This window comes from Peromyscus leucopus, chromosome 1 (assembly GCF_004664715.2).
Source record: "Peromyscus leucopus breed LL Stock chromosome 1, UCI_PerLeu_2.1, whole genome shotgun sequence".
NCBI classification, from domain to species: Eukaryota; Metazoa; Chordata; class Mammalia; order Rodentia; family Cricetidae; genus Peromyscus; species Peromyscus leucopus.
In genome coordinates this window covers 39,793,737-39,819,331 of record NC_051063.1, presented here as the reverse complement: position 1 = coordinate 39,819,331, position 25,595 = coordinate 39,793,737, and the positions used below count along the sequence as shown (strand labels likewise).

The window sequence follows — 25,595 nt, the reverse complement described above, 5'->3', positions numbered from 1 at the left end:
TTTGATAATGAATCAACATGCTATTTCCAGGGAGCTATAGTTTGGATGTTGCGGCCACTCCAACCTGCCAAAGGTTCTTGCATTGGAAGACTGGTCATTGCATGGTGGTGTAGCAACTTTTAGAGGTTAAGTCTAGTGGGAGGACCTCAAATTAGGGGTCCTTGAAGGAGATTAAGGTGTTCCTTATGGGACCCTGGTTAGCTCTCCCAAAGGTTATCATAAGAGCCTCAGACTAGCTCTCTACCTCAGTTAAAGCAGTAAACACTTCTCCCACACGTGTTCCCATTATAGTGTGATAGGTCTGCCATCCTCACCAGAGGTCAAATGCAGCTGTCTGATCTTGAATCTAGAGCCTTCTAATCAGTGAGCTATATAAACCTCTTTTCTTCCTAAGCAGCTTGCATTGAGTATCTCACGGTAGTAAGGAAAGCTCCCCATCACAGAGGGCTGTGGCTGTGTAGGCCATAGGGCATCATCGGTGTCTTTCCTTGGGAATGGTCTACCTTGTTTTTTTGAGATGGGGTATCTTATTGGTCAGTGAGGCTAGGTTGACTGGCCAGGAAGCCCTGAAGATTCATCTGTCTGAGATTACAAGCACCCACTGCCACATCAGATATTCATATGGGTTCTGGTGATTAATTTCGGGTCCCTGTATGTGGTGATATATTGTGTCCCCCAATATATTGTGCACCCTAATAAAGCTTATCTGAGGCTCAGAGGAAAAAGCCAGCCACTATAGTAAGAATAATCTACCTTTTCCTCCTATCATATCCACCTGTATTTGTATGGCAAGTACTTCACTGAGCCATCTCCTCAGACCCTGGCCTGGGGCTCTAGAGGACATTGTGCCCTCCCCTAACATAACCAACCTCACGGTCCTGACTAGCTCACCCTTGCCAACAGGTGCAGCAAACTCGGTCCTGGGGCCTTCAGCAGAGCCTGGGGGCAGACACCGGTGCTGTCCCACGTGTTTTGCGAGGGAAGGGTAAGTCTTTGGTGCAAAGGGCTGGAGAGAGGGTACTGTCTGTTGTGGAAAGGTCCCGTGTGCTCAGAGGACTAGAGCTTTAGCTTTAAGACAGACTCTTCAAACAGCAAAAGCTCCTCATTTCCTCCAGGGCCCCCCGTCTTTGCACAGGGGCTTTATGAAGGGAGGCCTTGTGCTGGACTCTGCCCTGCAGCCCGCTTTCAAAGGCACCTCGGGGAACCCCACAGGAGGTGCACAAGCTGCCTCGAAGGCAGAAGTATTCCATTTTGTTATTTTTAAAACATCTCCCAAGGGTGTAAGAATAAAATGGTGTGTGTGTGTGTGAAAGCTTTGCTCGCCAACAGGAAATCTACCCTCATCCCCCAACTCTGCCTTAAAAGATCTCCTGAAGTAAAAACAAACTCCACTCCTTAGAAGAAGTTCATTCTTCCTTTATTATAAATAAGGCAGCCTGAAACCCCAAGAGCCCGCTGCTTCAGAAGCGGCCCGGGCACACAACAGGCTCCGGTTCCCGCCAAGTGCCCCAGCAAACAAGAAGCCAGAGGTGTTCATCCTGAGACCCTTCTCCCGGAAGTGAAAGAGAAACTAAGGGAGGTCCAGGCTTGGTCTTGGCCTCTGGAGGCTGGTTCTCGGTGCTGGGTCCTCTTGGATGCACAACGGGATCCAAATGAACAGGGACAAGGCACAGATGACAATAAATAGGGCCGTCTGCCCTGACTCTGGAAGGTACCTATTGGACGGGGTGGCTCAGGGCTGCTGACAGAGCCACACTGTGAGTAGGCTCATTTTACAGGGTCCTAGATGGCCACTTTGAAGTTGCGGAGGGGCGGACCACACATGTTCAATCTAACTCCTGCTTACACGAAGGCATCCTATCGTCTCTGGTTACCCTGCACGCAGTAGATCCTCTCCACCACCAATTAAGCTCTGTGGCTAAATGGAGCTCTCTGAGGTCACGTGAGGCATGTGCGGGGCTACGGGAAGCCTGGTTTTGACACGTGCAGCTTGTTGTCTTAACTTCTGGAGGGTCAGTGGGCATCACCTTGTGTTCTTCATTTGTGTTTCTTCTTTGGTCCACTGTCAAGTTACTAAGGAGATGTGGAGAAGAAATCTCAAACAATCAAGTTCAAGAGGAGAAGAAGCTGCTGGATCCTCTGAAACAGGCCTGGATGGGAGCTCCAGCCTCAGGCTCTGATGCTCGTCCGGGGTCCGCAACACTCTTTTGAGTTCCCAGGCTGTGCCTGAAGTACCCACATAGATCCCCAGTGAGCCCAGGTTCCATCACGTTCTTTCAGTCTGGGTCATCCATGAGGTCAGCAAGGCTTGTGCAGAAAAGACTGGCTATGTACAGGGGGTGAAGCCCTCTTGGAGTTAGGAACTGGGAGATGCTTTGGGTCTGTGGACCAGAACTGGGTTTTCATAGCACCTCTGGCTTATAAACCTACCCTTCCCCATAACCAGGACCCTGAGGACAGGTTAGGGCTATTATAATCCTTGCCCCAAGGTCCTGTAACTTTCTCCAAAGTGAGCCGAAGTGCAAGCCAGACACGAGTATCTTTGCCCCTCTACCACATTGCTGGCTGGTAAGATCAGCTATGGAGACGGGATGGGCTTCTGAGCCAGCACCCAGTATGGTAAATGGCACCCATTGTAGTCAGGACCTGGTATAAGGGTAAAGGGACAGGGAGAGGGTGTGCACCTGAGTAAGATGTGTGGCTGAAAAACTGGCCAACTTTAGACTCTCCACCACCAAGTACCCATTTCTGTACAATGGAGAAATTAGCCCCTGGATTCCTGGACCTCTGCCAGGTTCTTTTCACCAAGTAGTATTAACAAATGGTGGCACCATGGGACCTCTATTATTGTACATGATGTGGTTCAAAGGCTGGGAGTTGCCACATCTGTCCCCATTCATGATTCAGCTGCAAACAGCCAGGGCCGAAGTTCCTGGAAGAGAGTGTTGAGTCTTAATCCCACCCCTGGCAACATCCTAGTAGATCGGCAACATCCTAGGTGATTCTCTGTCGACAGGTAGCACAGACTGGACTGCGACACAAAAAGGATTACATTCGGATCAGTGCTTGCATTCTCTCTAACTCAGTACCCAGAGACTGTTCCGTCACTGTCTTGGTCATTCCTAGTGATCTCAAACTAAGCTACAAAGGATCGGTGCCCGAACCCAAACAACGGTTTCACCAACAAGCCCCTGTGGCAGAAAGGCAAACCAGGGTCCAGATGCAATTCTGTTTTCTTTCCTCTGCAGGACCTGGCTTCCCAGCAAGCTGAACCTCAGCTCCCCTCCAGGCTTACTGTGTTTCCTGCATGGGGTTACAGAACCCATGTAAGGTAGACGCTTGGGATGCTCTCCCCTGGCCCTCAAATCTCAGGCTCTACAAGGCGACAGCTTTGGGTGGTGGGCTGGCATGGTCTGAAGGGACATGGAGGGAATATTCGCTAATGAGCGTTGGGGCATTCTTAAGCATTTCATAGAAGGAGTCCACTGTGCTGCGGTAAAGAGTTCGCTGCAGAACGAAGGGCCGGAAGAGGTTGATAGGCTCGGCTCTGCGCACAACCTCTGGGAGTCCCATAGCCTCAGGCACCTTGCGGTTGCCCACAAAGAAGTGGTGGAGCTTCTTCTCCAGGAGGCTCCTCTCCAGGAAGCAGAAGAGCTCCTGCAGGCGCACGTCCAGCTGGCTGCCCTTCCAGTCAGCAGCCCGCCGGGACAGCAGGAGGTGCAGCAGGGCAGTCTTTAGGTGGTAGTTGCTCAGCCCACTGGGGCCGGTCAGGCGGCTCTGCTTGGAGAGCAAGAAGGAGGCGATCTGCAGACAGCTGAGGTGGCAGGCACCCTCCGGCAAAGCCTTCGCTGTCATCCGGAGGAACTGTCGCTCATAGACGGCAAAGGACAGGAGCCAGTCAGTGCTGGAGGCTGGGGTTCCCCGGCAGGGCTCCCTGGGAAGTTGTGGGATAAAGAACAGGTCTGAGTCATTACACTGGATCACAGGAGTCAGGATGAAGGGCATGAACTTCCCTGAGCGGAACTTGATTTTGAGAGACCCTGGGGTGTCTAGCTGGCCAAAGGCAAGGTCAAACTCATATTTGTGGGAGATGCGGTGCCAGGCTCTGGTGAGAGCCACCTGGAACCACTTCATGACCTGCATGGCGTCTAGGTACGAGGACTCTCTGGAGCACAGCAAATCCTCCATCTCTTCACTTCCACCACCACTGGGCTGCACCCCACTATTCCTGCCGTGGAGGAGACACAGCATGTCTTCCCCGAGCTTAGTCTTGTCGCAGATACAGCCTAAAGGGTCCCCGTCAGCCAGAGTCACCTTGATCTGACCGTAGCCCTGACGATCCAGGGGCACTGAAAGGCTGGAGCACCAGAGCTCTGGCTGGAAGCTGTAGGGCTCTGGGGGTATGAAGGGCACAAACAGTTGGCACAGCAGTGGCCTCTCCACTTGCCAGTTTTCATACATGCTGTCCACGCCAATGAAGTCCTCCATCTCCATATCAGTATCTCGGTTGCAGACACTCCTCAGAGCTTCCAGCAGGTCATCCACGAAGCCTTCCACAAACTCCCGGGTGCGGGTGGCATCACCTGTGGCACTCCGGATACAGTGCTCGTAGAAGTGGCCCAGGGTGGCCTTATTGGGCAGGGGAAGGCCCCGCAGTGGGCTGCCCCCCAGTCCAGACAGCTCATCCTCATCTCCACCCAGGCACTCTGGAAAGGGCCCGTCCTGGTGGTCCTGCCGCCATATCTCAATGATCAGGAAGAGGATCATGCAGAGAGTGCTCCAAAGGTCCCAGGCCGTGTGGGCCTCTGACTGCTGCTGGCCTTCCTCTTCTGCCTGCTGCAGGGCCTCCTTCTCGGCCACCAGCCGCGACACCTCTTCCTCCAGGCGCAGCTGCTCCAGCTGCAGCTTTTCCTGGTGTTCCTGCATCTTGCGAATGATCTCCTCCTCATTCTCGGGAACTGTGGCATTCTCCCGGGGGAACAGCAGGGGGTGGTTAATGATGGCCGTCACCACCACCAGACATACCCGGAAAAGCCCCAGGGCCATGGCTGTAGTGTTCCTAGGAACAGAGAAAGACAATGCTGGTCACACTTAAGTTTCCTTCAGGGACCCTTCTCCCTGGACCCGTGTGCCAGCCTCTGCCCCCAGCAGCTAGTGATGGTCCTCACACTTAACCATCTCCCATGCTCCAGCCCAGCCTTAGGCTTAACACATGTCACTGACATCTCCCTCTGTCTGCAGAACATTTCTCTTGATGGAGCCGGAACATTCTTGACCCCGAGGGTCAACCTTCTCTCTTCATGGTCCTTTGGTTGGGGGTAGCTATAAACCCATATCTCAAATCCAGAGGTGAGCACAGACACCAGACCCAAGACAACAAAACTATTCCACACAGCCACAGCTACACTCACAGTGATTGGTTCTGTGATGAATATATGAACAATCTGAGCCAATGGGAAGAAAGGCTTTCTATGTAATTCCCAGGGATCCAGGGATTAGGCTATGTCTGTGTGGGATATCTGAGGGGAAAAAAAATCTACGTACACTATGTTCTTATGTCTGTTGACTTTATTCCTCTAAGACAAAATTCTATCAATCAGCTATAGCTCCACCAGGCATTCAAGGCAGGAATAACTCTAGACATACCAAACTCTTTATCCATCTACTTTATTTCTCTGGGATGAAATCCTGTTTTCATAGCTTCAGTTCCGTCCAGCTCCCTAGCTCATAGTCCTGGTAATAACTAAACTCCTCTGCTTCCAGCCTCATCTTCGTCCTCTGTACCCTCGTTCTCCATCTCTGCCACTCTCTACTCCTGGCACTCAGAAAACTCTCCCTGAGATCTGCTGACCCTCTACGGAACCTCTGTCTTCCTCTCTTCTCTCTCGCCATGCTGTTCTGTCTCTGTCTACAGTAAGTGCCTGCCCTTTCTTTCCCTGGGCACGTGGTTCTCGGCCTCCTCAGGAATGTTATTCTACCTCTCACCTTGATATGTAGAAACCTCTTTTGTTCTCAGTCAGTTACTCTGGAGAGCTGCTAGGTTTCGGGTCAGGGGATGATCTGAGCTTCACTTGCACAAGAAACAAAACTATGTTTCCTGCCAGCTTGTCTTGACATACTGGTCCTGGCTCCATCAGGGAAGCTACCTAGAAGTTCAGCAGGTCTGGAAATACTTGGCCACGCAAGAATTTCATAGTAGAAGACAGCTGGAATATTAAAGGCTGGATAACACCAAATATTCATAATAAATGGTCTGCCTTTTGACAGACCCTTGGCCGGCCAAAGCACAGCTTTAATACACAGCTGAATCTCTACAATATATCCTTGCGGCCTGCAAGAGCTTTCCTTGTTGCTGGGGTCGTCTGACAACAGGATTCCTTCTACAGTGTGAGCTGCTCTTCAGCCACCAGCAAGGGGAACCTGCCGCCCACATAGAGTAACCCCTGTACCCGGCTGTGTGTGAAACTGTTACTTCTGGTTTCTGCAGTCAGCTGGGTCAATACAGAAGTCCTTTCACTTTAAGCTACGTGAGTTGTTCTTCAACCTTCAAATGACTGGGCCTCAAACGCTGCCTTCTACTTCCGCTGAACTTTGTTTAATGAATGTGAATTCCTGCAATACACGAACACCTGGTGGTTAAGAATGGCCTGTTCCTAACCTAGCCCTGTCACAGAATAACTGTGTGATGCCGGGCCTGTTAACTCGCCTCGCTGAGCCCAGGTTTCTTGGTTTAAAAGAAGGTAATCGTATCCTCACAGGGTCATGAAATTGATGCTACTTGCTTCTCTTATCAAACCGTTTGAACTCTGAATCTGATCTCTGGATCAGATTCTTCTCCAGGACAAATGGATTTTTAGGCCTTAAGTAATTTTTGGGAGAAAGGCTAACCTCTTGCAGTATTTGCAATGGAAATTATGATACACAGAGCTCTGGTGAAGTATCTCCTGAAATATTGTTAGAAACCCAGCATCAAGCCAGGTATGGGGCTGACACACTCAGGAGATGTAGTCAGGAGGACTGCTATGAGATTCAAGGTTGGCCTAGGCTCTACACCGGGACTACCAAAAAAAGAGGGGCTTAGCAGGTAAGCACATCAGCTGCTCTCGAAAAGAACCAGTGTTTGGTTGCTCGATCTATCACACAGCAAACAATTTCCTGTCCTCTAGCTCCAGGGGAAGTGATATCCTCTTCTGTCCTCCAAGGGCACAGATACACACACACACACACAACACACACACACACACACACACACACACACAGAGAGAGATAAAAATAAATTAAAAGCAAAACACACCAACAGAAAACTAAATGTAGAAAGAATCCCAGCCCCACTCCTGACCTCACTTAGAATCTGTATTTTCAAACCATCCAGATGGGGTTGGGGAGATGGCTCCATGGCTAAGAGCACTGGTTACTGTTGTGGGATATTTGTATACTGTGAAGAGGTATTACTGTGACTGGTGTAATAAAAAGGTGACCGGCCACTAGCTAGGCAGGAGAGTATAGGCGGGACTTCTGAGCAGAAAGAGAGCTCTGGGAAGAAGAAGGGTGGAGTCTCCAGCCAGATGTGGAAGAAGCAGGATGGACAGATGTAGATGAGATAAAGAGCCTCACGGAAGAACAAAGATTAAAGAATGTGGGTTAATTTAAATTATAAGAACTAATTAGAAACAAGCTAAGCTAAGGCCGATCTTTTATAATTAGTAAGTCTCTGGTCATTATTTGCAGGCTGGCAGTCATGATGAGAAAGTACAACAGGTTACCTTTTTCAAGAACCGGTGTTTGATTCCCAGCACCCACATGGTAGCTCTCAACTGTCTACAACTCTTGTTCCAGGGGGAATCTGACACCCTCTTCTGGTCTCCTTGAGCACTGCATGTTTGTGATATGGACATACATACACGCAGACAAGACACCTATCCCATTTTTAAAAAAAGTCAGTTGCTTAGAGTCAATTGTAACTTTTAGGTCACATCCTGAGCAATGTGTTGAAATCATGCTGCTCTGCTCTTTCTTGACTGGAATATGAATCATACATCTGTGCAACATATCCCTCCAGTATACACTACCCTCTCCTTAGTAACTAGTAAGCCACCTTGGCCGGCAGCAGGCTGCCATGATAGATATCACAGTGCTTATGTCAAGTAGCCCTTATTTAACTCTACGACCCCAAGCGCAAAAGCAATGACACCAGTGATTTGGATATTAGAACGAGAAGCAGAAAGGAACCTTTTTTTAATGTGAAAAAACAGGCATTCTCAAGGAAAGAAAGAAAATCATATTCCAAGGTCTCCTGTCTGAGATTGTGACGAAGGAAAAGAAATTCTTGTGAGTTTTGTTGTTGCACCTCAAATTGTAGAAACTGCGTCTATAATGTGTGGTGAGCAGAGGGAAAGACCTTAGGGGTGTGTGTGTGTGTGTGTGTGTGTGTGTGTGTGTGTGTGTGTGTGTGTGTGTAGGATAAGGGGCACCTCTGCATTAACCTTACACTGCATCCTCTCCTCTCCTAGCAGGAGCCTTGGGAATTAATCATCTACCCTTTCCATACCTGCCCTGTCCCTTTCCTTCCAGTGACCTCAGCAAAGAGAACAAAGATCTTGAGATTATTGATGGCCAGTAAAGAGAAGAACCCTGGGGGTGGGGGATGAGGTGGGGGGGGGGCAAGCCAACACTGGCTGACAGGAATTTCTAGGTCCTTTGGCTTGAGTCCACTGACCTTGGATTTGCATGAGGACATTCTTGCCCTCACAGTACCTGGGAAAGGGGGTTCATCAGCAGGTGAGGATTCCCCAGCAAGGGGAAGATGTACTCACAGCCCGCGTTGGCTGCTGGCCAGGGGAGGCTGCCGGTCCAATGTGACTCAGACAGCTCCACCCTGTACAGTTGCACCAGTCAGCAAGATCCAGAGGGGCTGGGAAGTGGAGGTTAGCCCCAGGGAATTCCAAGAGGAGACAAGTTCAGGCTGCGCTCTGAAGAGCTCACAGGTCTTAACAGATCAGGAAGCCAGGGACTGGAGCAAGTGCAGGAGGTCAGACTGGAGGAGGTAGGATGGGGGGGGAAAAGTCCAGGGGCGGCCAGCCAGCCTCCCACTCGGAGCCGGGGGAGAAACACGCTGGATAACTGCAGACATGGAGCGACCATGGTTCCCGCCACACAGAAACAGCAAACGATGACCCACCAGGGTGGCCCCGGCAGAACCGTGAGGCTAGCTGACCAGCATGGCTGACGAGCTTCCAATCGAGTACCAGCAGCATAACACCAGACGGCAGCCAGCTAGCTGGGTGACCACAGGAAGTCCCAAGGTCCTGCCAGGCCCCTGTGACACAGGCAGCCGCAGCCTTTGGGCATACCTGTACCCATGGCAGCCCCCACGGGAGCTGGAGTCGTGGGAGGGAGGCAGTGTCCACACTAGCTGAGGAGGGAGAGCATGCCACCAACACTCAGCCCTGGACTGGAAAGTCCTCTTCCTCCTCACACAGTAGCCTCAGCTATGGCACCTGCCGAAGGACGCCCGACTCTAGGAACCCTCTTGCTCAGAACTCAAAACCAAGGGGTCAAGAGCACTTGGAGGAAGACAGACCAAGCTAACAAAAGCATTAGGCACCTTGGACAAATTACTCCGTGTTTCCGACCCTCCCTCCGCGTCTGCCAGATGGGAAGAGAGCCACCTGCGGTCCGTAAAGCCTGCAGAGCAATCAGAGCTCAGTGAGTGGCTATGACTGCCTAGGAATACACAGATGATGCCCCTGCCTGCAAGGGGGCTCTGGGGGGACACAGGCAGCACCCATGGGGGTTACAGACAAGCCCTGTCAAAAGCACAGGCAACCCGCACAACAAACAAGGCATCCTGCTTTAGAGACACCCAGCAGACCTGGCCTTGAGCTCTGGCTCTGGCCCTGGCGGTGTGTCCTCAGGTGGACCACTCATCTTCTCTAGGGCTCCCATCCTCAGCCGCGAGGAGGTCAGAACGGCCCCTCCTTTACAAGGGCGCCAGAGGTCAAGTGCTTATGGGAGCCCAGCACAGTGTCTGGCCCGGAGCAGGCACCCCACATGTGGCAACTTCTCTCCCCTGGGCCTCCTCAGGCCTGTTTTCTCACCAGCCAAGCACACCAGCCCTGCCCACGTCTCAGGGTGTGGAGGAATGCACGCTGGAAAGTGCCTTGGAAGCAGAAAACACTCCACTATTGCTGCTGTTCCTTGGCACAGTGCTCCTTTCACCCTGTCCCCCTCCCCCAGCCAATGGGGGGGGTCTTTCAGAGCCTGGACCTTCCTGCAAGTGGGGAGGCCCTGCCGACTCACCTCACTCAGCCATCACCTCCTTCCCAAGGGATCTTAACCCGGCTGTCATTTCATCCCTTGCTAACCTCTGGGGAGCTTGTAAGCAGAGCCCCAGGGATGGGGCAGGCGGGCCAGGCCAAGACACTGAACGGCGGCTTGTGGCCACTCCGTGCCTACCACCCAGAGCTGGGATTGAAGCCTGCTCTTCTGCTTACCAAGCCAGTTAACGGGGACCAGTGCCTTGAAGGCCTTGGGCAGGAACAAGGAGGATTTTGTATTCTAACGTAAAGCTCTTGTAAACCAGGAATACATACATGTGCTCACACACTCACATGTGCGCACACCCTTCCCCAAAGGGTACCTTTCCCCCATTCCAAGGACATCTGTCTCTGCTGGTCCCAAAGCTCTCAGCGTTGTGCCTGTCCCACACCTGTGGTCTGTGACATCTGTTGGCAGCCTTAGCCTTGGGAATAAACCTGGGTCATTTGGCGGGCTTTCGCCTGCTTGCCAGGAAGCAGACAGGAAGCCTGCTAATTCCTCTCCACCCCAGCCTCACCCACAGGGAGGGCGGCTCATAGAGCTAAACTTAGCCTGGCAAAGAGCCAGGTCTTGGGGTACAGAGGCTGAGGAGAGGTGGTGACCACTGGATGTCTGGGTGAATGCGGTGCCCAGGACAGATACTCTACCAGCCTCTTCCTGTAGGGCTGGTCAGGAGCCCCAGACCCTAGAGGAGAAACGTGAGGTGGCTACCTACTGGGGTTCCTTATTCCTGCACCCCAGAGCATTCCTACAAACGCCAACAGTTCATCGGCTGTAGCTCCTGTCTCATGAGCCCTCACTAGGGTGTGCTTGGCACTGTCCAGTGACCACTGTGGCCTTCCAAGAGGTGACTATGATCCTTGTTTCGCAGATGCGTTAATCAAAGCTCAAAGCGCTTCCTAGACATGTGGCCACAGAGGCCAGAGCCAGCTAGATTTCCAGCTGCTCCACCTGCCTGCCTGCCTGCAAAGCTCAGACTTTCCTACAGGGCTGCTACGAGCGCAGCGCCACCCCTGACAGAAAAGCTTTGCAGTCCATATGGGGAGTCAGACAGACACAAGCTCCTCACCGGGACACATGAAAACACACAGAGAGCTTTATTCCTGTCTTTCGAAGGCCCTTCTGGTCCCATCCATTGGTGGGGGCCTCAGGTCCCTGACTCCTCTTTCCAGAGAATTCTGCAACAAGCCTGTGCCCTTCTCTTTCTGACCCACCACCAGCCTACTGCCAACCAGGGCTGGAAGGATGACTCTAATCTTAGCCACTGAAGTGCCTCAGACCATTTCCAGGGACTTAGTACCTCCCTCTGGGACTATGGGTCTCCAAGACTCCAAGCAGCAGCAGCAGCAGCAGCAGCAGCAGCAGCAGCACCTGGGAACTTGCTAGAGAGATGCATTTTCAGCTTCTGCCAGGCATTTTCAGAAATGCCAGGGTAGGGTCTAGCACCAGTTTTTTTTTTTAGCATACTCTCCTGGTGGTTCTTGGGGCCCCCACTGCTCAAGTCCGAGGACCACCCATTCTAAAGCCAGGTTCCTAAGTCGGGTACCCTCTGGGGAGAAGGAAAGTGGGGCTCCTGCAGTGTCACAGCTGGACTCTGGAGCTTGCCAAGGGCTCCCAGCCTGTCAGATATAATTAGCTCTGCTAATTAATTACAATAGCAGTCCGGGAGAGGCAGAGTCAAGAGGAACATCTGACGGTTCCTTACTGAAACGGAATAAAGGAGATGGATGATGGCAGACTCGTGTGTGTGTGTGTGTGTGTGTGTGTGTGTGTGTGTGTGTGTGTGTGTGTGTGTGTGTTGGGGTGGTGGTGTGTTTTTTGCCCCATTGTCTAAGTTCTGGCCCCTTCAGGAAAGGAGTCAAGAAGACCCAGACTATCCTGTTTGTGCTGAACCCTACTGTGTGCCTGGCCTTCTGTTTGGCGTTTCCAATTCCAGCTAATGAGATCCAGTTATGTCGGAGAAATAAAGCCAATACTGAGAAAGCCAGGATTTAGAATTGTACTAATCTAAGCCCCATTTTATGGACTTGCAAACTGAGGTCTAAAGAGGAGCTAGGTTGGACCTGGAGGGTGATGTAGAGGAGGCTGAGGCAGGATGAGCATCCTCCTTGGGCCCTGCCAGGTGACATCTGGTAGGAATTTCTGGGCAGAAGCACAGCAAAAGATGTTTTCACTACTGAGAGCCCCTTTGCATTGGGCACGACGTTAAACACCCTGCAATGTGCTATTCCATGCCAGGCACATACGAGGCCCTTTGACCATGCTTTCTACTGGTGCCAGACACAGTGCTTAGCGCTCTGCATGTGCGTGTCCTTTGACTTTCAGAACGTCAGCGTGGCCGCTCTATTATCCGCATGATCTGCAGCGGGACCGTCAGTGAGCATCACCCCAGCTGAGCCTGCTCCTTTCCCTCTGCTCTGTCTCCATTCCTCAGGAGGGTGAGGGGATAAGTGAGTGGCCCATTACCTCCTGCTGCCTAAGGGTGCCTCCTGGCCACCAATGTGAGCGGCAACTGACCGCATCATCAGGCCGACTGTCTCTCAGGCTTCCTAAGCCCTGGAGAATCAGGGCCACATGTGAAGGCCCCGTGGGCTGCAGAGCTCTTTTGGTCTTCGTCTTGGTTTGGAAGGCAAGCCTGGGCAGCCTGAGCGCCATGACGACTCCCTGCTATAGCCCAGCACTGCACCCCATCTCTGATCTCACACTCTCTTTAGTGGAGTGGAGCCCCTAGTGTGAGACTGGGAGCATCCTGAGCACTTCGGCAAGCTTGGACCACTGCCCCGCCCCTTGTGATGTCATGTTATCCGCTCATCCTGCTTTCTCACCCACAGGTCCAGCACAGCAGACCAGTTTCCTTCTGCAGCTTCCGAGGCACCCTGCATGGGCTGGACACAGCACAGCCCAAGCTTGTCAGTGGGGACCGACTTAGTGAGCGCTGCCAGGTGCCCCGGGGAAAGAGGGATATGGCAGTCACCTGTCTCTACCGACTCCATTGTTGACTAACTCAGGACCCAGCACCAGGACTCGGTCGCCTCGGCTCAGTGTGCATGGCCTGTTATAACAGGGCCCACTACCCTTTTAGAACACCGGGGAGGAGAAAGGCCTGACAGAGCTGGCCCCTTGTCTGAGCAAGGACCAGGGGAGGCACCAGGTACACCTCCGGCTGGGCCACTCTTCACCTGTACCCATATGAGGACAGGGAGGACATCTCTGCTGCAGGCTGGGCCGTGGCAGGCCTCTGGTCCTCGCAGGAGAGGGAAGGGCAGACCAAGAAAGGAAGTAAAGAAGGAGGAAGGAAGAAGACGGCAAGAGTGATTGAGAAAGTAGGCAGAAAGGGTGTGACCCGCCCCTACGCACCTCCTTTACCCAGAATGCTTGTAGCCCTGGCCTCAGCTACTGTCTACCTCCTCTACTCGGTTCTTTTTTTTTTAAATTTGTCCAGTTGTTCTCCCTGCGACAGTGATGAAGCCGCGGCTGTCATGGAGAAGTGGGAGATTGGTCAGGTCACCAGCGAGAAATAAGCCAGCTGCTGTGGGGGGCTGAGCAGCGGGGGCCCTGGTCATTGGGATGACACATGCTTTACCTGTAGGCAACGGCCACCACAGTGCATGTTCTGTGAACCCAGAATGGCAAGACCTTTTTTTCTCCCTAAAAGAAGCCAATAATTTGGATTTTTATCAGAACCCTTCATTTTAAAGGACTGGCTACTACTTCAAAAAAATTCTATTAAAGCCACTGAGTCCAATGAGCTGTTTCAGAGGTTCTCCAGGGCCTGTGTCCTGTCTGCAGCCCCTCAGTGCCAGCGCCGGCCTCTTCTCCGCTGCTGTCTGCCTCACTTCCCTGAGATGCATTTCTCTAGGCTCCTACCTCTAACACCCCTCAGCAACTACTTGGCATAACTACTAATTACTTCCCCAGCCTAGACCTAACCCCTGCCCCCAACCCAGTCCTGACTGTTCCGGTGTCTCCTAGTCAGCCAAGCACCCACCCCGGAAAGAATCATGGCGCCAGCATTTGAGGGAGGACTCTGTGCCAGGCCTGTGCTGGGGGCTTTACGTAGATGCCAGAAACATTTGCTCTCTTTCCCGTAGCGTCTAAAGAATAGATACTAACGAGGAAACGGCGCCAAAGGTCTGTGGTTCTCAAGACCGGAGAAAGCCCCTCTACCTAAGTCAGAGGAGACCCAGGCAGACTGAGCAGACCACCAGTGAGCCAGGGGAAGAGCTCCCTGGGTGGGGAGGCGGTCCCTGTGACGAGGCAAGCTGTGTTGTCCACATGGAGACGCTGGCTGAACCCAAGCAGGTACCAGGTCACGTTGCCGAAAGCATTCTTGGAAGAGACAGGGGTTTCAAGGAAGCCACCAGAATGCCAATCCTCTTGTCTGGACTGGGTCGTGAGAGTGGCCAGGGCAGTTAAGGGACAGAGGAAGGACAGGGGCCTGGACTCTGGTGGGAGGGCTACATCCTTCCTGCTCTGCATTTTCACTAATTGGTCTGTCCGCCATTAACCACGGCAGGGAAACCATCCATCTCCCAGGAGGACAAGGTGTCCCTCTGTCCAGACCTCTGCCTGACTCCCCAGCAGCGGAGGACGTGGCCCACAGGGCATCACAGAACTGGCGACGTCTTGGGAACAGACAGGCAGAGGATGGGGTAGGGTCGCGAGGAAGGACTGCAGCCCGAGCCCTGGCCACACCCCTTTCCTCTCCTTTATTCTTAGGGCACCAGGAGTCCGCAGTCACTGTGTGGACCGAATGGCAGGAGATGTGACTGAGACTCACATCCAGGCCCTGGAGCGACCTTATTGGGAGGAAGGGACTTTGTAGCTGTGTTTAGATGAAGGAGCTTAGGATGAAATCCTGGATCCAAGTGGGCCCCCAAGTCCTTCTGAGAGGTAGAAAGGCTAGGGCAGAGGAGATGAAAACTCTAGATCTAGATGGGAGATGCTGTGCCTGTCAAGGGACAGCTGAGCTGGAAGAAGAAAAGAAGGATCCTTCTAGAACACGCGGGAGTGCAGTCCTGAGACTGGTGCAGTCTCAACAAGAAAGCAGCTTCTCTCTCTCAGCCTCCGCGTGGCTCTGCTCTGACCTTGGTTTTGCACCAATGATGCGTCAGACGGCATAGACTTTTGGGGTGAGGTCCTGGTATTCTGATCTCCTATTGCCTGCGTCTCCTGAGGGCCTCCCCCCCCCCACTTCAGTATAGTCCTCTTTCCATGCAAAAGATCAAAGCATTAATGCTCAGAGCCTGGCCACGGGCAGACTCAGAGACCCCTCTTCACTCTGCCTCGCCTAGCCATCTGGGCCTTCGTTTCTGTAAGCTAAAGCTCTACCCGATTTTCTTCTTTGTACACTCCTCCCCAAGAGCATTTCAAGGAGCCTTCCAGGTTCCTCCAACTCGAGATAATTCCCTCTTATTTGAAAAGAGAGAACAAGGGGAGGGAGTCAGACTTACTGACTAAGGCCCTGAATGTAGGCAAGTGTCTGGGGCCTTTGTAGGTGAGGCATCTCCCAGGTGTGCCTGACAAGTCACAGGCACGCCCAAGTGCTGGCTCCCTGGGCCTCCATCCTTAGCGTTTTACCCCACGAAGCTGCCCTGGGGGAGAGTGCCATCAACCTCACCTCACAGGGAGGAGCCCAAGGCACCGAAGCCGAACAGTCTGAGGCCATTCAACTGCTACAGCGCCAGGCCTATACCTTCTGTGCAGAGCAGCTAGCCTCGGCAGTTAGCTGCACTTCTTCAGTGTCAGGCTTCTCCAGGGCCGGGGAGGGGTGTCTTCTCCGCACTCACATCCTGTAGCGTCCCTGCCATACACCTGCTCACAGTGCTAACGACTCACAGCTTTCACTGGGCATTCCACATTCTGAAGAAAGCCTCCACAGACTCTGACTAGCCGTCTCCCACTGCCTGTCCTCTCCATGAGTTTCCTAGAGCGTGCACTGGCCAGAGGGGCCTCCCTAGACCCCCAGGGTTCCTACACAGATTCCTAAAGCTGAAACAGGCATCGTGACTCACAGGAATGGCCTGTTAACCACTTCCCAGACTTGTATTGGGTTGGCTCAGATAAGCACTCCTCAGATCCTCAGAGTAGAATCCCCTACACACACACACACACACACACACACACACACACACAGCCCTCCTTCTGGGCAGGGCATGCAGAGGCCCACTCACACCCTTTCTGTTCCTCCACCTTGAGTTCTGAACATACACCGCCCTCCAGGGCTCCCTCCTGGGTAGAGCAGAGCTGGCCTACGGAGTCCAGAAAAAGTTAGAAGGCTTGAGCAGAACCAGGGAGTAAACACAAAGGAAAACAAAAGCCCTCCCAGGCCCCTCCCCTCCCCACTGCCCCGCCTCCCTCCCTCTCGTCCAGAGGAGCTGGTGATGGTGGAATTACAGGAATTGTCAGTGCCCAGCAGCCACTTTGTTTTTGATCCCTGCCTGGGAACAAAGTCAGCTCAGAAGACAGCTTGTCTGAATTCTCCTGCACCACTAAGACACAGAGGAGGATGACCCCCCACCTACCCACTCAGCCCATCTCCTCTAAGGCACCTAGGAGGATGCCCTCCCACCTCCCCACCCCCGACTCCCACCCAACTCTGCAGCCAAAGAAAGGCCTCCCCAGCTCATCCTCCTTAGGCTCAGGCAGTATCTGAAAGTAGTGTCTGGCCCCAACTGGCTAGGGAGAGGAGAGTGGAGAGAAAGGGAGCTCACATGTACACACACTCACAAGCACGCACACACACGCGCACACACACACACACACACACACACACACACACACACACACACACAGAGGTGTGGGAGGGAGGGAGAGAGAGAGAGTCTGTGCCTGCTAAGTTCTCAAAACCCTTTCATCTTCTTAAAGGGGAACAAAGAGAAGCCAACCCAGCTGTAAAAAAAAAAAACCCTAAGAGCTGTGGTCAGCTTCTGCCTGTGCTGAACCTCGGGTTCCGGTGCTGGGACCCAGGCTGAACACCAGAATGGCTGCCTGGCTGCCCTCCCACACCTGTTGGTCACAGCTAATGAATTCTCTGTGGAACACAGAGGCCTGAACTGTCCAGCTTGGAACGGCTATTGAAGCCGCTTCCCGAATTATCTGTGACGACACAGTAGTAATATTTCTTGTGAGTTACCCAAAGCAAAACAGCACCGGCAACCTGCCGCCACTCACTTTCCAGCCGCAGGGACGCAGTGGCCATGTGTAATAACGTATGTTCTACCTAGGCTGTGCCTGGCACTAGCTAAGTGTCCAGATGAACACAAGAACCAAGCCTGGTCCATTAGCACTCTTTAGTTCACTTTTTACAAACTTCTGCTCCCCCCCATTCCAAGGCCATCCAGGAACAGTCAGAGGTGCTTCAGCTAGGAAGCGTTTGTAAAAGCTCAGAGGACAGTAAAGGGGCCTAACCGTGTGATCAGAAGGACTGGTGGAGTCCTGGCTCTGCCATGTGCCTTGGCACCATCATACCCACTCCACAGCTTAAGGCCCATGGGTGAGGTGCTGCGCACTGGCAATGACATTGTTGTTGGCATCTGTACTGTTTCTTTGGGGAGAACACAGTGAAGGGCGCCCCTGCAGATTCTTCAGAACCCCGTGGACACTAATGATCTCCTCCACCTCCTCATCTTCTTCTGAAGGTCACAGAAGGAGAAGAGAAAGTCTGGTGACTCAGGAGCCTCAAGAGCACTTCCCACCCCCATTCCAGCAGTGCCACTGTGGCTCTCTAAAGAGCTTCTGAGCAGCCTGAGGGGCAGCTGTGCTATGAATGCTTGCTGAATAAACGAATGAATGGAGTCTTATTCCCAGGAGCAGACCTGTGGAATTCCTCGAGTGGAGGGGGGAGTCCTGGTTGAATTCACATCTGGACGGTTTCTGGGAGGGACCCTGCACTCAGAAAAGCAAAGCTAACAGTGATGTGCACCAAATACCAGCGGATGTGACTGAAACCCCTGTAGATGTAATCCCTGGAGACAACTGCAGCTTGTTTTGGTCTTGACAGGCCTTAAAAGTCCAGGCCAATGTTTACAAAGCAAAAGAACCATGAATGAGGCTGGCAGAAAGTTTTATAAGAACTTTTCTCCCTCACTTCTTTCAAGAAAGACTCGAAGAAGCAGAAGATAAACAAATGAAGGAAGATTAGAGTTCGATAAAAATGCAGTAAGGCAGAGCGAGCAGATGTCATTTCTGGAGAAAGCTGAACAAGCGTCTGATGGTACCTGTTAGAAGTTTAGTCAGTTGCAGCCAACACAGAACATCTGATGCTTAAGCTTTGTGCCATGCGCTTTCTGTGTATCATCCTCCTGTTAAACCTCTGAGGCAGGCACTCATATCCATTTGCAGAAGAGGAAACTGAGGCACACAGAAGTGAGGCCACTCACCCAACACACCGGAGGTAAGATGAAAGTGTCTCATGATGCCACTGCTCATGACACACCTGCAGGCCATGAGACATGTGCTTCTGAACTCTCTCCTTTTATATAGGGATCCTAGGACGCACTGAACAAATTCATGGAACTGCTTCTCATGAGAGAGACCGTGAGACCTGGGTAAGCCTTCTCACAGCCGATTAGGAAAAGGAACTGGGCTCTTCTGACACAGAGGGCAGGGGTTGTATGTGTTGGGGTAAAGCCTAAGGAAGAAACAATGATGGGTAAACTCAGGGTATTGAGGGGACAGGATGCAGGAATGGGGCCCGGGCATTCCCTGCCTCCTCCCTTCCAGCCTAGGGTGCTCTCCTGCCTCCTCAGAGATTCAGAACCAAGACTCAGCGAACAAAAGACCTGTTCAAGAACATCAGGTGACTCCCCTGCCGCCTCCATGGAAGAGGGCTATTGAAACAGGCTCCGTGGGAACTTCTAGGAGCTCACGGCTCTCTCAACAGCCGGGCCAAGATGATGACAGCATCCTTCCAGGACGGATGCTGCTTGTGGGGCGCTCTTCGGCATCCACTTTGGGCATCCACAGTGGCAGCTCAGGACAGCTTGGAAGTGGTGTTTCTCCTCCCGGGTAAACCATGAGTGGTCAGTCAGGGAAGTGAGTCACTTGGTAAGCACGGACTCTGTTTTCCCCAGGGACTCCTATGGGAGCGTCTCGATGTGTACTACATGTGATGTGGTAGTCGTCACCACCACCGTTAAACAGACATGGAAACATGAGGGTAGAGAGGGATTGGAAGCTCAGGTCTGGACTTGGTGATCTGCCTGCCAGCTTCTCACTTTTGACACTCAAGCTGTGGGGTTCTGTATGCTACTCTCTTGGTCTCTGGGCTATGGAGTCCAGGCAGAGATGCTTGAGGTGGCAGAAAGCAAGGCCTGCGAGACAGGAGATCTAAGTTGGAATCTTGTCTCAGAGATACAGGGCGAGTCAGAGCTTGTTCTTTGATCTGGAAAATGGGACTGTACGTACCTCGAGGGACTCCTGAGAGCAAGAGAAACAGATGTATGTAAAGGGTCATGGGCGGGCTTTGCTGGGAGCAGATGTTTGGTGCATGAAACTGCTGTTTTCTATAAAGATCAGTCTGTTGTAGGAACAAAAGGTTGTGGCGGGGGTGGGTGGGGGGACTAGTTTTCCAAGTACGAGCTTGCAAATTGTCTACTCAGAGAAGGACACTTCAGTTTTCACTTAGAACCCTAAAAAGGTTATATTCATCTAAAAATTGGGGCTATTACTTCAGCCACCGACGTGCTGGACATTGGAGAAGCACCTGACATTATGTCTAGTTGCACCAAACGGACTTGAATCAGGTCCTTTGAAGTTGAAAGGCCTTGGGCTCTGAAGCTTTATAGAGACGGGCCTGCCATGCCATCTAGTTTCCCACTTCTCTCTGGGAGGGCAGTTCTCATGTGCCTGCATCTTTCATTGGTAGCGTTGGCTCGTGGCAGCCCTTGCTTAGGAATTCTGTCTGAAGGGCAGCGGCAGGTGTCACCTTAGATGAGGCTGAAGCCACAGGTCAGCAATTAAGAGAGTCAGAATTGCCATGCGTTGGGCCGGGTGCACAGCGATGTCCTCAGTGTGTCCCTGGGTACCGTGGCTGCCACTCCCAAACTACCAAGTACCTCAGAAATACCAGTACAAGTTCCTGAAGATAAAGGCACTCCACAGGATTAATTTACCACTCGAAGAATCCCACAGGGCCTGTGAGAGCTGGGTGATAAGTAACTGCCTACCCTTGGAGGGTGGCTTCCACACATTCCTTCCCTGTCCTGCCTTGGGTTATAAAGCTCCCTGAGTCTGCCGAATCCCTAACACAGTGCCGTGCTCGTCATATTTGCTTAATCAACGAAGAATCCTTGTAGTAAGGACATGGGGCGAGGACACAGGAAAGCCACTTTTCTGGTGCTATCCGTCACCACACCAGTATCTTTCCCTCACCCTTCCTTGGAGATTCGGGCTGTGGGAGCAGAAGCTCCTGAATGGAGTCAGTCTGGCTCAGAGAAGAAGGAGAACATAGCCGTCAGCACTGTGCTGTCCCCTTGGGACACAAACCTAAGGCCTCAAGACCCTCCACCAACTAGCTCAACAGCCCAGAGCACACACTCAGCTCCCGCCCATGGCTCATCACCCTCTGTACAGCCTCGGAGAAACACACCTGTGGTAGCTACATCGTCTAGGTCTCTGTTCTGTAACATGTGTCTTACAGTTGAGGGTGGTTTGCGTCCTTCCTGTCTGCCTTAAGGTGGAGGTGTTGCCCGGGCAACAGTGATGCCATCTGACATGCTTCCATTCCAGTGATGTCACTGGGTGAGGCACATGGGCATAGGGGAGATATATTCTCTACAGGGAAATCTTAGGGGTCCTAAACCATTGAAGAGGACCCTAGAGGGCCTTTTGGACACTCTCAGGAGACTTTTTTTTTGTCGTCTAGAGGCCTCCCTACCCTGGTCTCCTGTCTGGGCACCTGTTGCAGGCCAAGCTTGAAACCGGCTTTCCCTCAGGCCAGAAGACCAGCTTTGACCCCAGCTTGGGGAGACAAGGAAGCTCTCCTTCTGTCCTGGTGGGGCAGTCTGGATCCCTGTGGCCTTGTTTTTTTCATCCAGACCTCAGTGGACAACGCATTAGCCTGATGGAACTGGGAGGAAGCTTAGACTAGCCACACTGTGGCCTGGGCCAGGCACTGTACTAAGTGGTTTTTATCCAACTCATCCCTGAGATGGCTTATCCTGATTTTTCAGATGACACTGAGACATGGAATTGCTGGGGATGCTGTGAAGGTGTTGCTCTGATTGACTGATAAATAAAACACTGATTGGCCAGTGGCCAGGCAGGAAGTATAGGTGGGATAAGGAGAAAAGAGAATTCTGGGAAGTAGAAGGCTGAGTCAGGAGACGCTGCCAGCCACCACCATGAGGAGCAGGATGTAAAGTACTGGTAAGCCACGAGCCACGAGGCAAGGTATAGATTTATAGGAATGGGTTAATTTAAGATAGAAGAACTAGATAATAAAAAGCCTGCCACGGCCATACAGTTTATAAGTAATATAAGCTTCTGAGTGATTATTTTATAAGTGGGCTGTGGGACTGTGGGGGTTTGGAGGGACCCGGAGAGAAATTCTCCAGCTACATGGAACAGACAAGGCACCTGCCCAGCCACTGAGAACACCCAATGATAGAGCTGTGGAGCCGGGACTCAACCCAGACCTGTCCAATCCAAAGCACATGCAGGCCACATCTTGATTGTGGGGCACCTGGAGATATGGCTCACTAGTCATAACCCCAGAGTGGCCCCAGACAGAGAACAGGGGGAGAGATCAGCTGGGCAGGGCAGGTGGCTTGAGGCAGCCAGAGCAGACATTGTCCTTGCAGGCTTCAATTCCAGGCTTGAGCAGGGGTACTAAGTGGCCACCTGTACTCTCCCACTCCCCAGGACCTTAGTGCTAACTAAGGACCATATTTCTTTGTTCTGTGCTTGGCTTCTATTGACTCACCCAGGTCACCTAAATATCTTATTGATTTGCATATAGCAGAGTACACAGCCCTGAAACCCTGAGATGGTAAAATGTTTACCTTATGCAAATATCTGTAACTGAGGGTTAATACTTGCAAAGCACTAAGCAAATAGGTAAATAAAATGAAGGGAAAAGCTGCGTTATGAAAACATAAAGAGAGAAATCCTACCAGGAAGCATCTTCTAAAGCACACACAGGTTTCTCAGTGGGTGCAGCTCTAAGGAGCCAAGGCCTGTGATGTGCCCCTCCCAGGCACACAGGCAATCTGTTGGCACCAGTCACCACGCATGGCCTACACTTTAAAGTGCTTCTCCTAATTAATTAAGTACTGAGACAGGTGGGAGGAGCTAAGCAATCTTTGGGTTTGAGCCGAGAGAGGGAGCGTTAGAAACGGTTTCCTCCATGGATTGGGGAACTCATGCAGATAAACAGGACTTGATGGCGACAGGAAGAGGACACAGAGGGGATGAAAGGTCTGGTAGAGCAAGTCAGATGCTTGATCTCTCTCACCGCCTTCTACTTCTTGGGAAGCTCCACCTTGCATGTAGCTATCACTTTTTCCTTCTGCACCACACCCAGGTGGCACTTACTCATCCCTGCCTGTCACTTGAGGATGCAAACTGGATCTGCCACCTCACACCACTCAGTAATCAAAAAGGTCATCTGATGCTTGGGCCAAGCCTCACATCAACCATCAAGGCTGGGCTTGCCTCTTTGCTTCCTCTCTTCCCAGCTGGATGAGTCTGCCATCTTTTTCTTTTTTATGTATGTGGGTGTTTTGCTTGCCTGTTTGTCTGTGTGCCACTTGCATGCCCAAAGAGGGCGTCTGTTCCTGGAACTGGAGTTACCAGATGGTTGTGAGCCACCATGTGGGTGCTATGGAATTGAACCAGGGCCTCTGGAAGAGTAGCCAGTGCTCTTAACCACTGAGCCATCTCTCCAGCCCTTGTTAAACTCTTAATAATTGGCTACTGTGAATGACTGTCCAGTTAGTGTCTTGCTCAAGAGAACCAGGCTGGAGGATTGAGGACAACTCTCAGCTGCTCTGAAGCCCTTGTGGTAAATAGTACCATACAGCATCATCTTGCTAAGAGCAAGGACCACATTCTAATTCACACAAAGGACTGGGTTGGTACTGGTGGCCTTGGAAGTTACCATCAGCTCTCAGCATCCTCACAGTTCCATTAAGACTGGATGACTGGCATCCAAGATGGACCAACATCAGGCATGAATCACATTTCGATTTTTGAAAAACCTGGCCCTGACTTAGTATACGTCTCTACTACAGCCTCACGGCTGCAGCACCCTCAGATCCTCCAAACATGGACACATGGAGGCATGCACCCAGAAGGCACCACCCCCTTCACACCTCTGCTCACACCACAGCCAGCACATTGCCTATGGAGATCGGACGGCTGTGCTCTACTGAACCCCACCACTGTTCTAACCGGGGAATCTGAGGTCAGACTGAACAAGCCATTTTATTTTATCCAGTTTCAATGCATGGAACACCTGACCATAGCCATGTCCCTCATCCCTGGCTTGCATATAATTGAATCCTCTTTCCTCACTAGATGCATTTTCTCCACTGTCCACATACTCCTAGCCCTTCACCTCTGGAGAAGTTCTGGTTTGCCACTGGTGTGCCTCCAAGAAGCGGCTTGGAGAACTGGGCCCAACCTCACTCTTGTAAGCTGCAGAATGCCAGGTGCCCACCACTGTCTCCATGGAGACAGGCATGCTTCTGTCAAACAAGATCCCTTTGTACACTAACCCCAGAGGGTCCAAAAAGGGAAAACTATAAAACCAGGTTTCTTCCAGACAGTGAGCAATTATCTCCCAGATGCTGCCGCACCTTCTTGCCCTCTGATTAAAAAGTTCACCCACACACCCTTTACGATTCGTTCATGGCCTGGAGAGCTTTTTGGGATGATGGCATCGGGTTAAAAGTTCAGGTTTTTGCCCCCTTTAAACCAGAGCCTGAAACTGCTGCCTCTCTGAAAATTACCCACTTAGAGGGCAGTGTGTGAGCAAATGCTTTTCCATCTTCCCCAGGGATCCATCCAGGAGTGGGTATAACCACCACATGGTTACCCACAAGTGGAAAATCTGAAGGCAATATGGCCTGGGCCAGCAGCGATTCACAGGGAATCAGCAAATATCAAGGCCACTTAGGCAGACCAGTCTGGCAGGCAGGCACCCAGAGGTGAATGACAGCGGCCTCTGCCACCGTTTTCAATGCTAACCTGGACTAATAACCACAGCTGTGTTGGCTTTAGCCGGCAGCCTCTCCAAAGCAGAACTGGTTTGTAAAGAGAAGAAATCCGAAAGACAACAGAAAGCCACCCGACATTGATTTATATGGTACCAGTATCCGGCCCCCTTCTGTTTTGGAAAGGGTGACCATTCTCATACTAGGCAGTAGGGTAAAAGGCTGAACCAGGTTCTTCCCTGATTCCGTCAATATTCTCCCATTTTGTATGGAGAATCGGCCAAGGGCTTCTAAGTCTGTTTACCTGGCGGCCTGAATGAGGGAGGCTCAGAGTGGGCTTCGAGGATGGGGCTGGGAATCAAAGGCGAGACCATTTAGAGCCCAGGAGAAAGTTTTGCAGAGCATAGGGTCTACTCCACTAGAAGTCCTGAAAGAGGAAGTGGCGGGGCTTCATCCGGCCTGAAGCAACCAACCTCTTTGCGTCAAGACAAGCTACGAATAAACAAACGTCATTCCCATTCCTTTCTTCCAGGGCTGAGGCTCAGCTACCCAACCCGGTTTAAGAGGTGGAAGGTTCCCCGGCTCTAGTCACAAACACGTGGCCCCGCTAGGGCTCCGAAGCCTGAGGCTCCGGGAGCAGAAGCTGCCTGCTTCCCTGATTGCTGGAGGCACTGGGGGCTCCCGGGCGCCTGGGCGGAGAGACCCCAGTGCATTAGCCACGAAGAGTGATGGGGGAGACAATGCCCACTCCGCATGCGTGCATTAAAGGAGTTCTTGGGGTCGGTCCCGGCCAGGGTCCCCGCATTCGTCGCACCTCGCGCTCCTGGCCACGGTCTCCCGCGCAACTCTGCGGGAGTCCCCAGTCTCCTGCGCGCCCTTCATCCCACACACTCTGAGCTTGGGGGAGCAGCAAAGCCTCACATTGAAGCCCCGCACTCACGTTCGGCCGCCGCAGCCTCAGGGGTGCCGAGTGGGCCTCGCTCCACGTGCGCGTCGCGGTCCCGGGTCGCAGGCTGCGGGGATCCAGGGATGCGGGCGACTAGATCGCCGCGGCTCCCGCCTCCAGGACTCCTCCCGCCCCGCGCTACTGGGTTGCAGAGCTACTCATTTCCGCGTTGT

At 52.3% G+C, this 25,595-nt stretch overlaps 1 protein-coding gene across 2 annotated transcripts; it reads right to left on the bottom strand.

Moving 5' to 3' along the window:
• Positions 1–1,392: 1,392 nt before the first annotated feature.
• LOC114696722 (inositol 1,4,5-trisphosphate receptor interacting protein) lies at positions 1,393–25,595 on the bottom strand. 2 transcript variants are annotated; one of them, XM_028874649.2, is made up of 2 exons: positions 25,417–25,595; positions 1,393–5,059 (listed from the first exon to the last, which is right to left on the bottom strand). In XM_028874649.2, exon 2 carries the CDS (start codon positions 5,044–5,046, stop codon positions 3,376–3,378), a length of 1,671 nt encoding a protein of 556 aa, XP_028730482.1. In that variant the 5' UTR covers positions 5,047–5,059; positions 25,417–25,595; the 3' UTR covers positions 1,393–3,375. The 2 variants fall into 2 exon arrangements, with proteins under 2 accessions (XP_028730482.1, XP_037062118.1); XM_037206223.1 differs by lacking the exon at positions 25,417–25,595 and adding an exon at positions 20,909–21,576.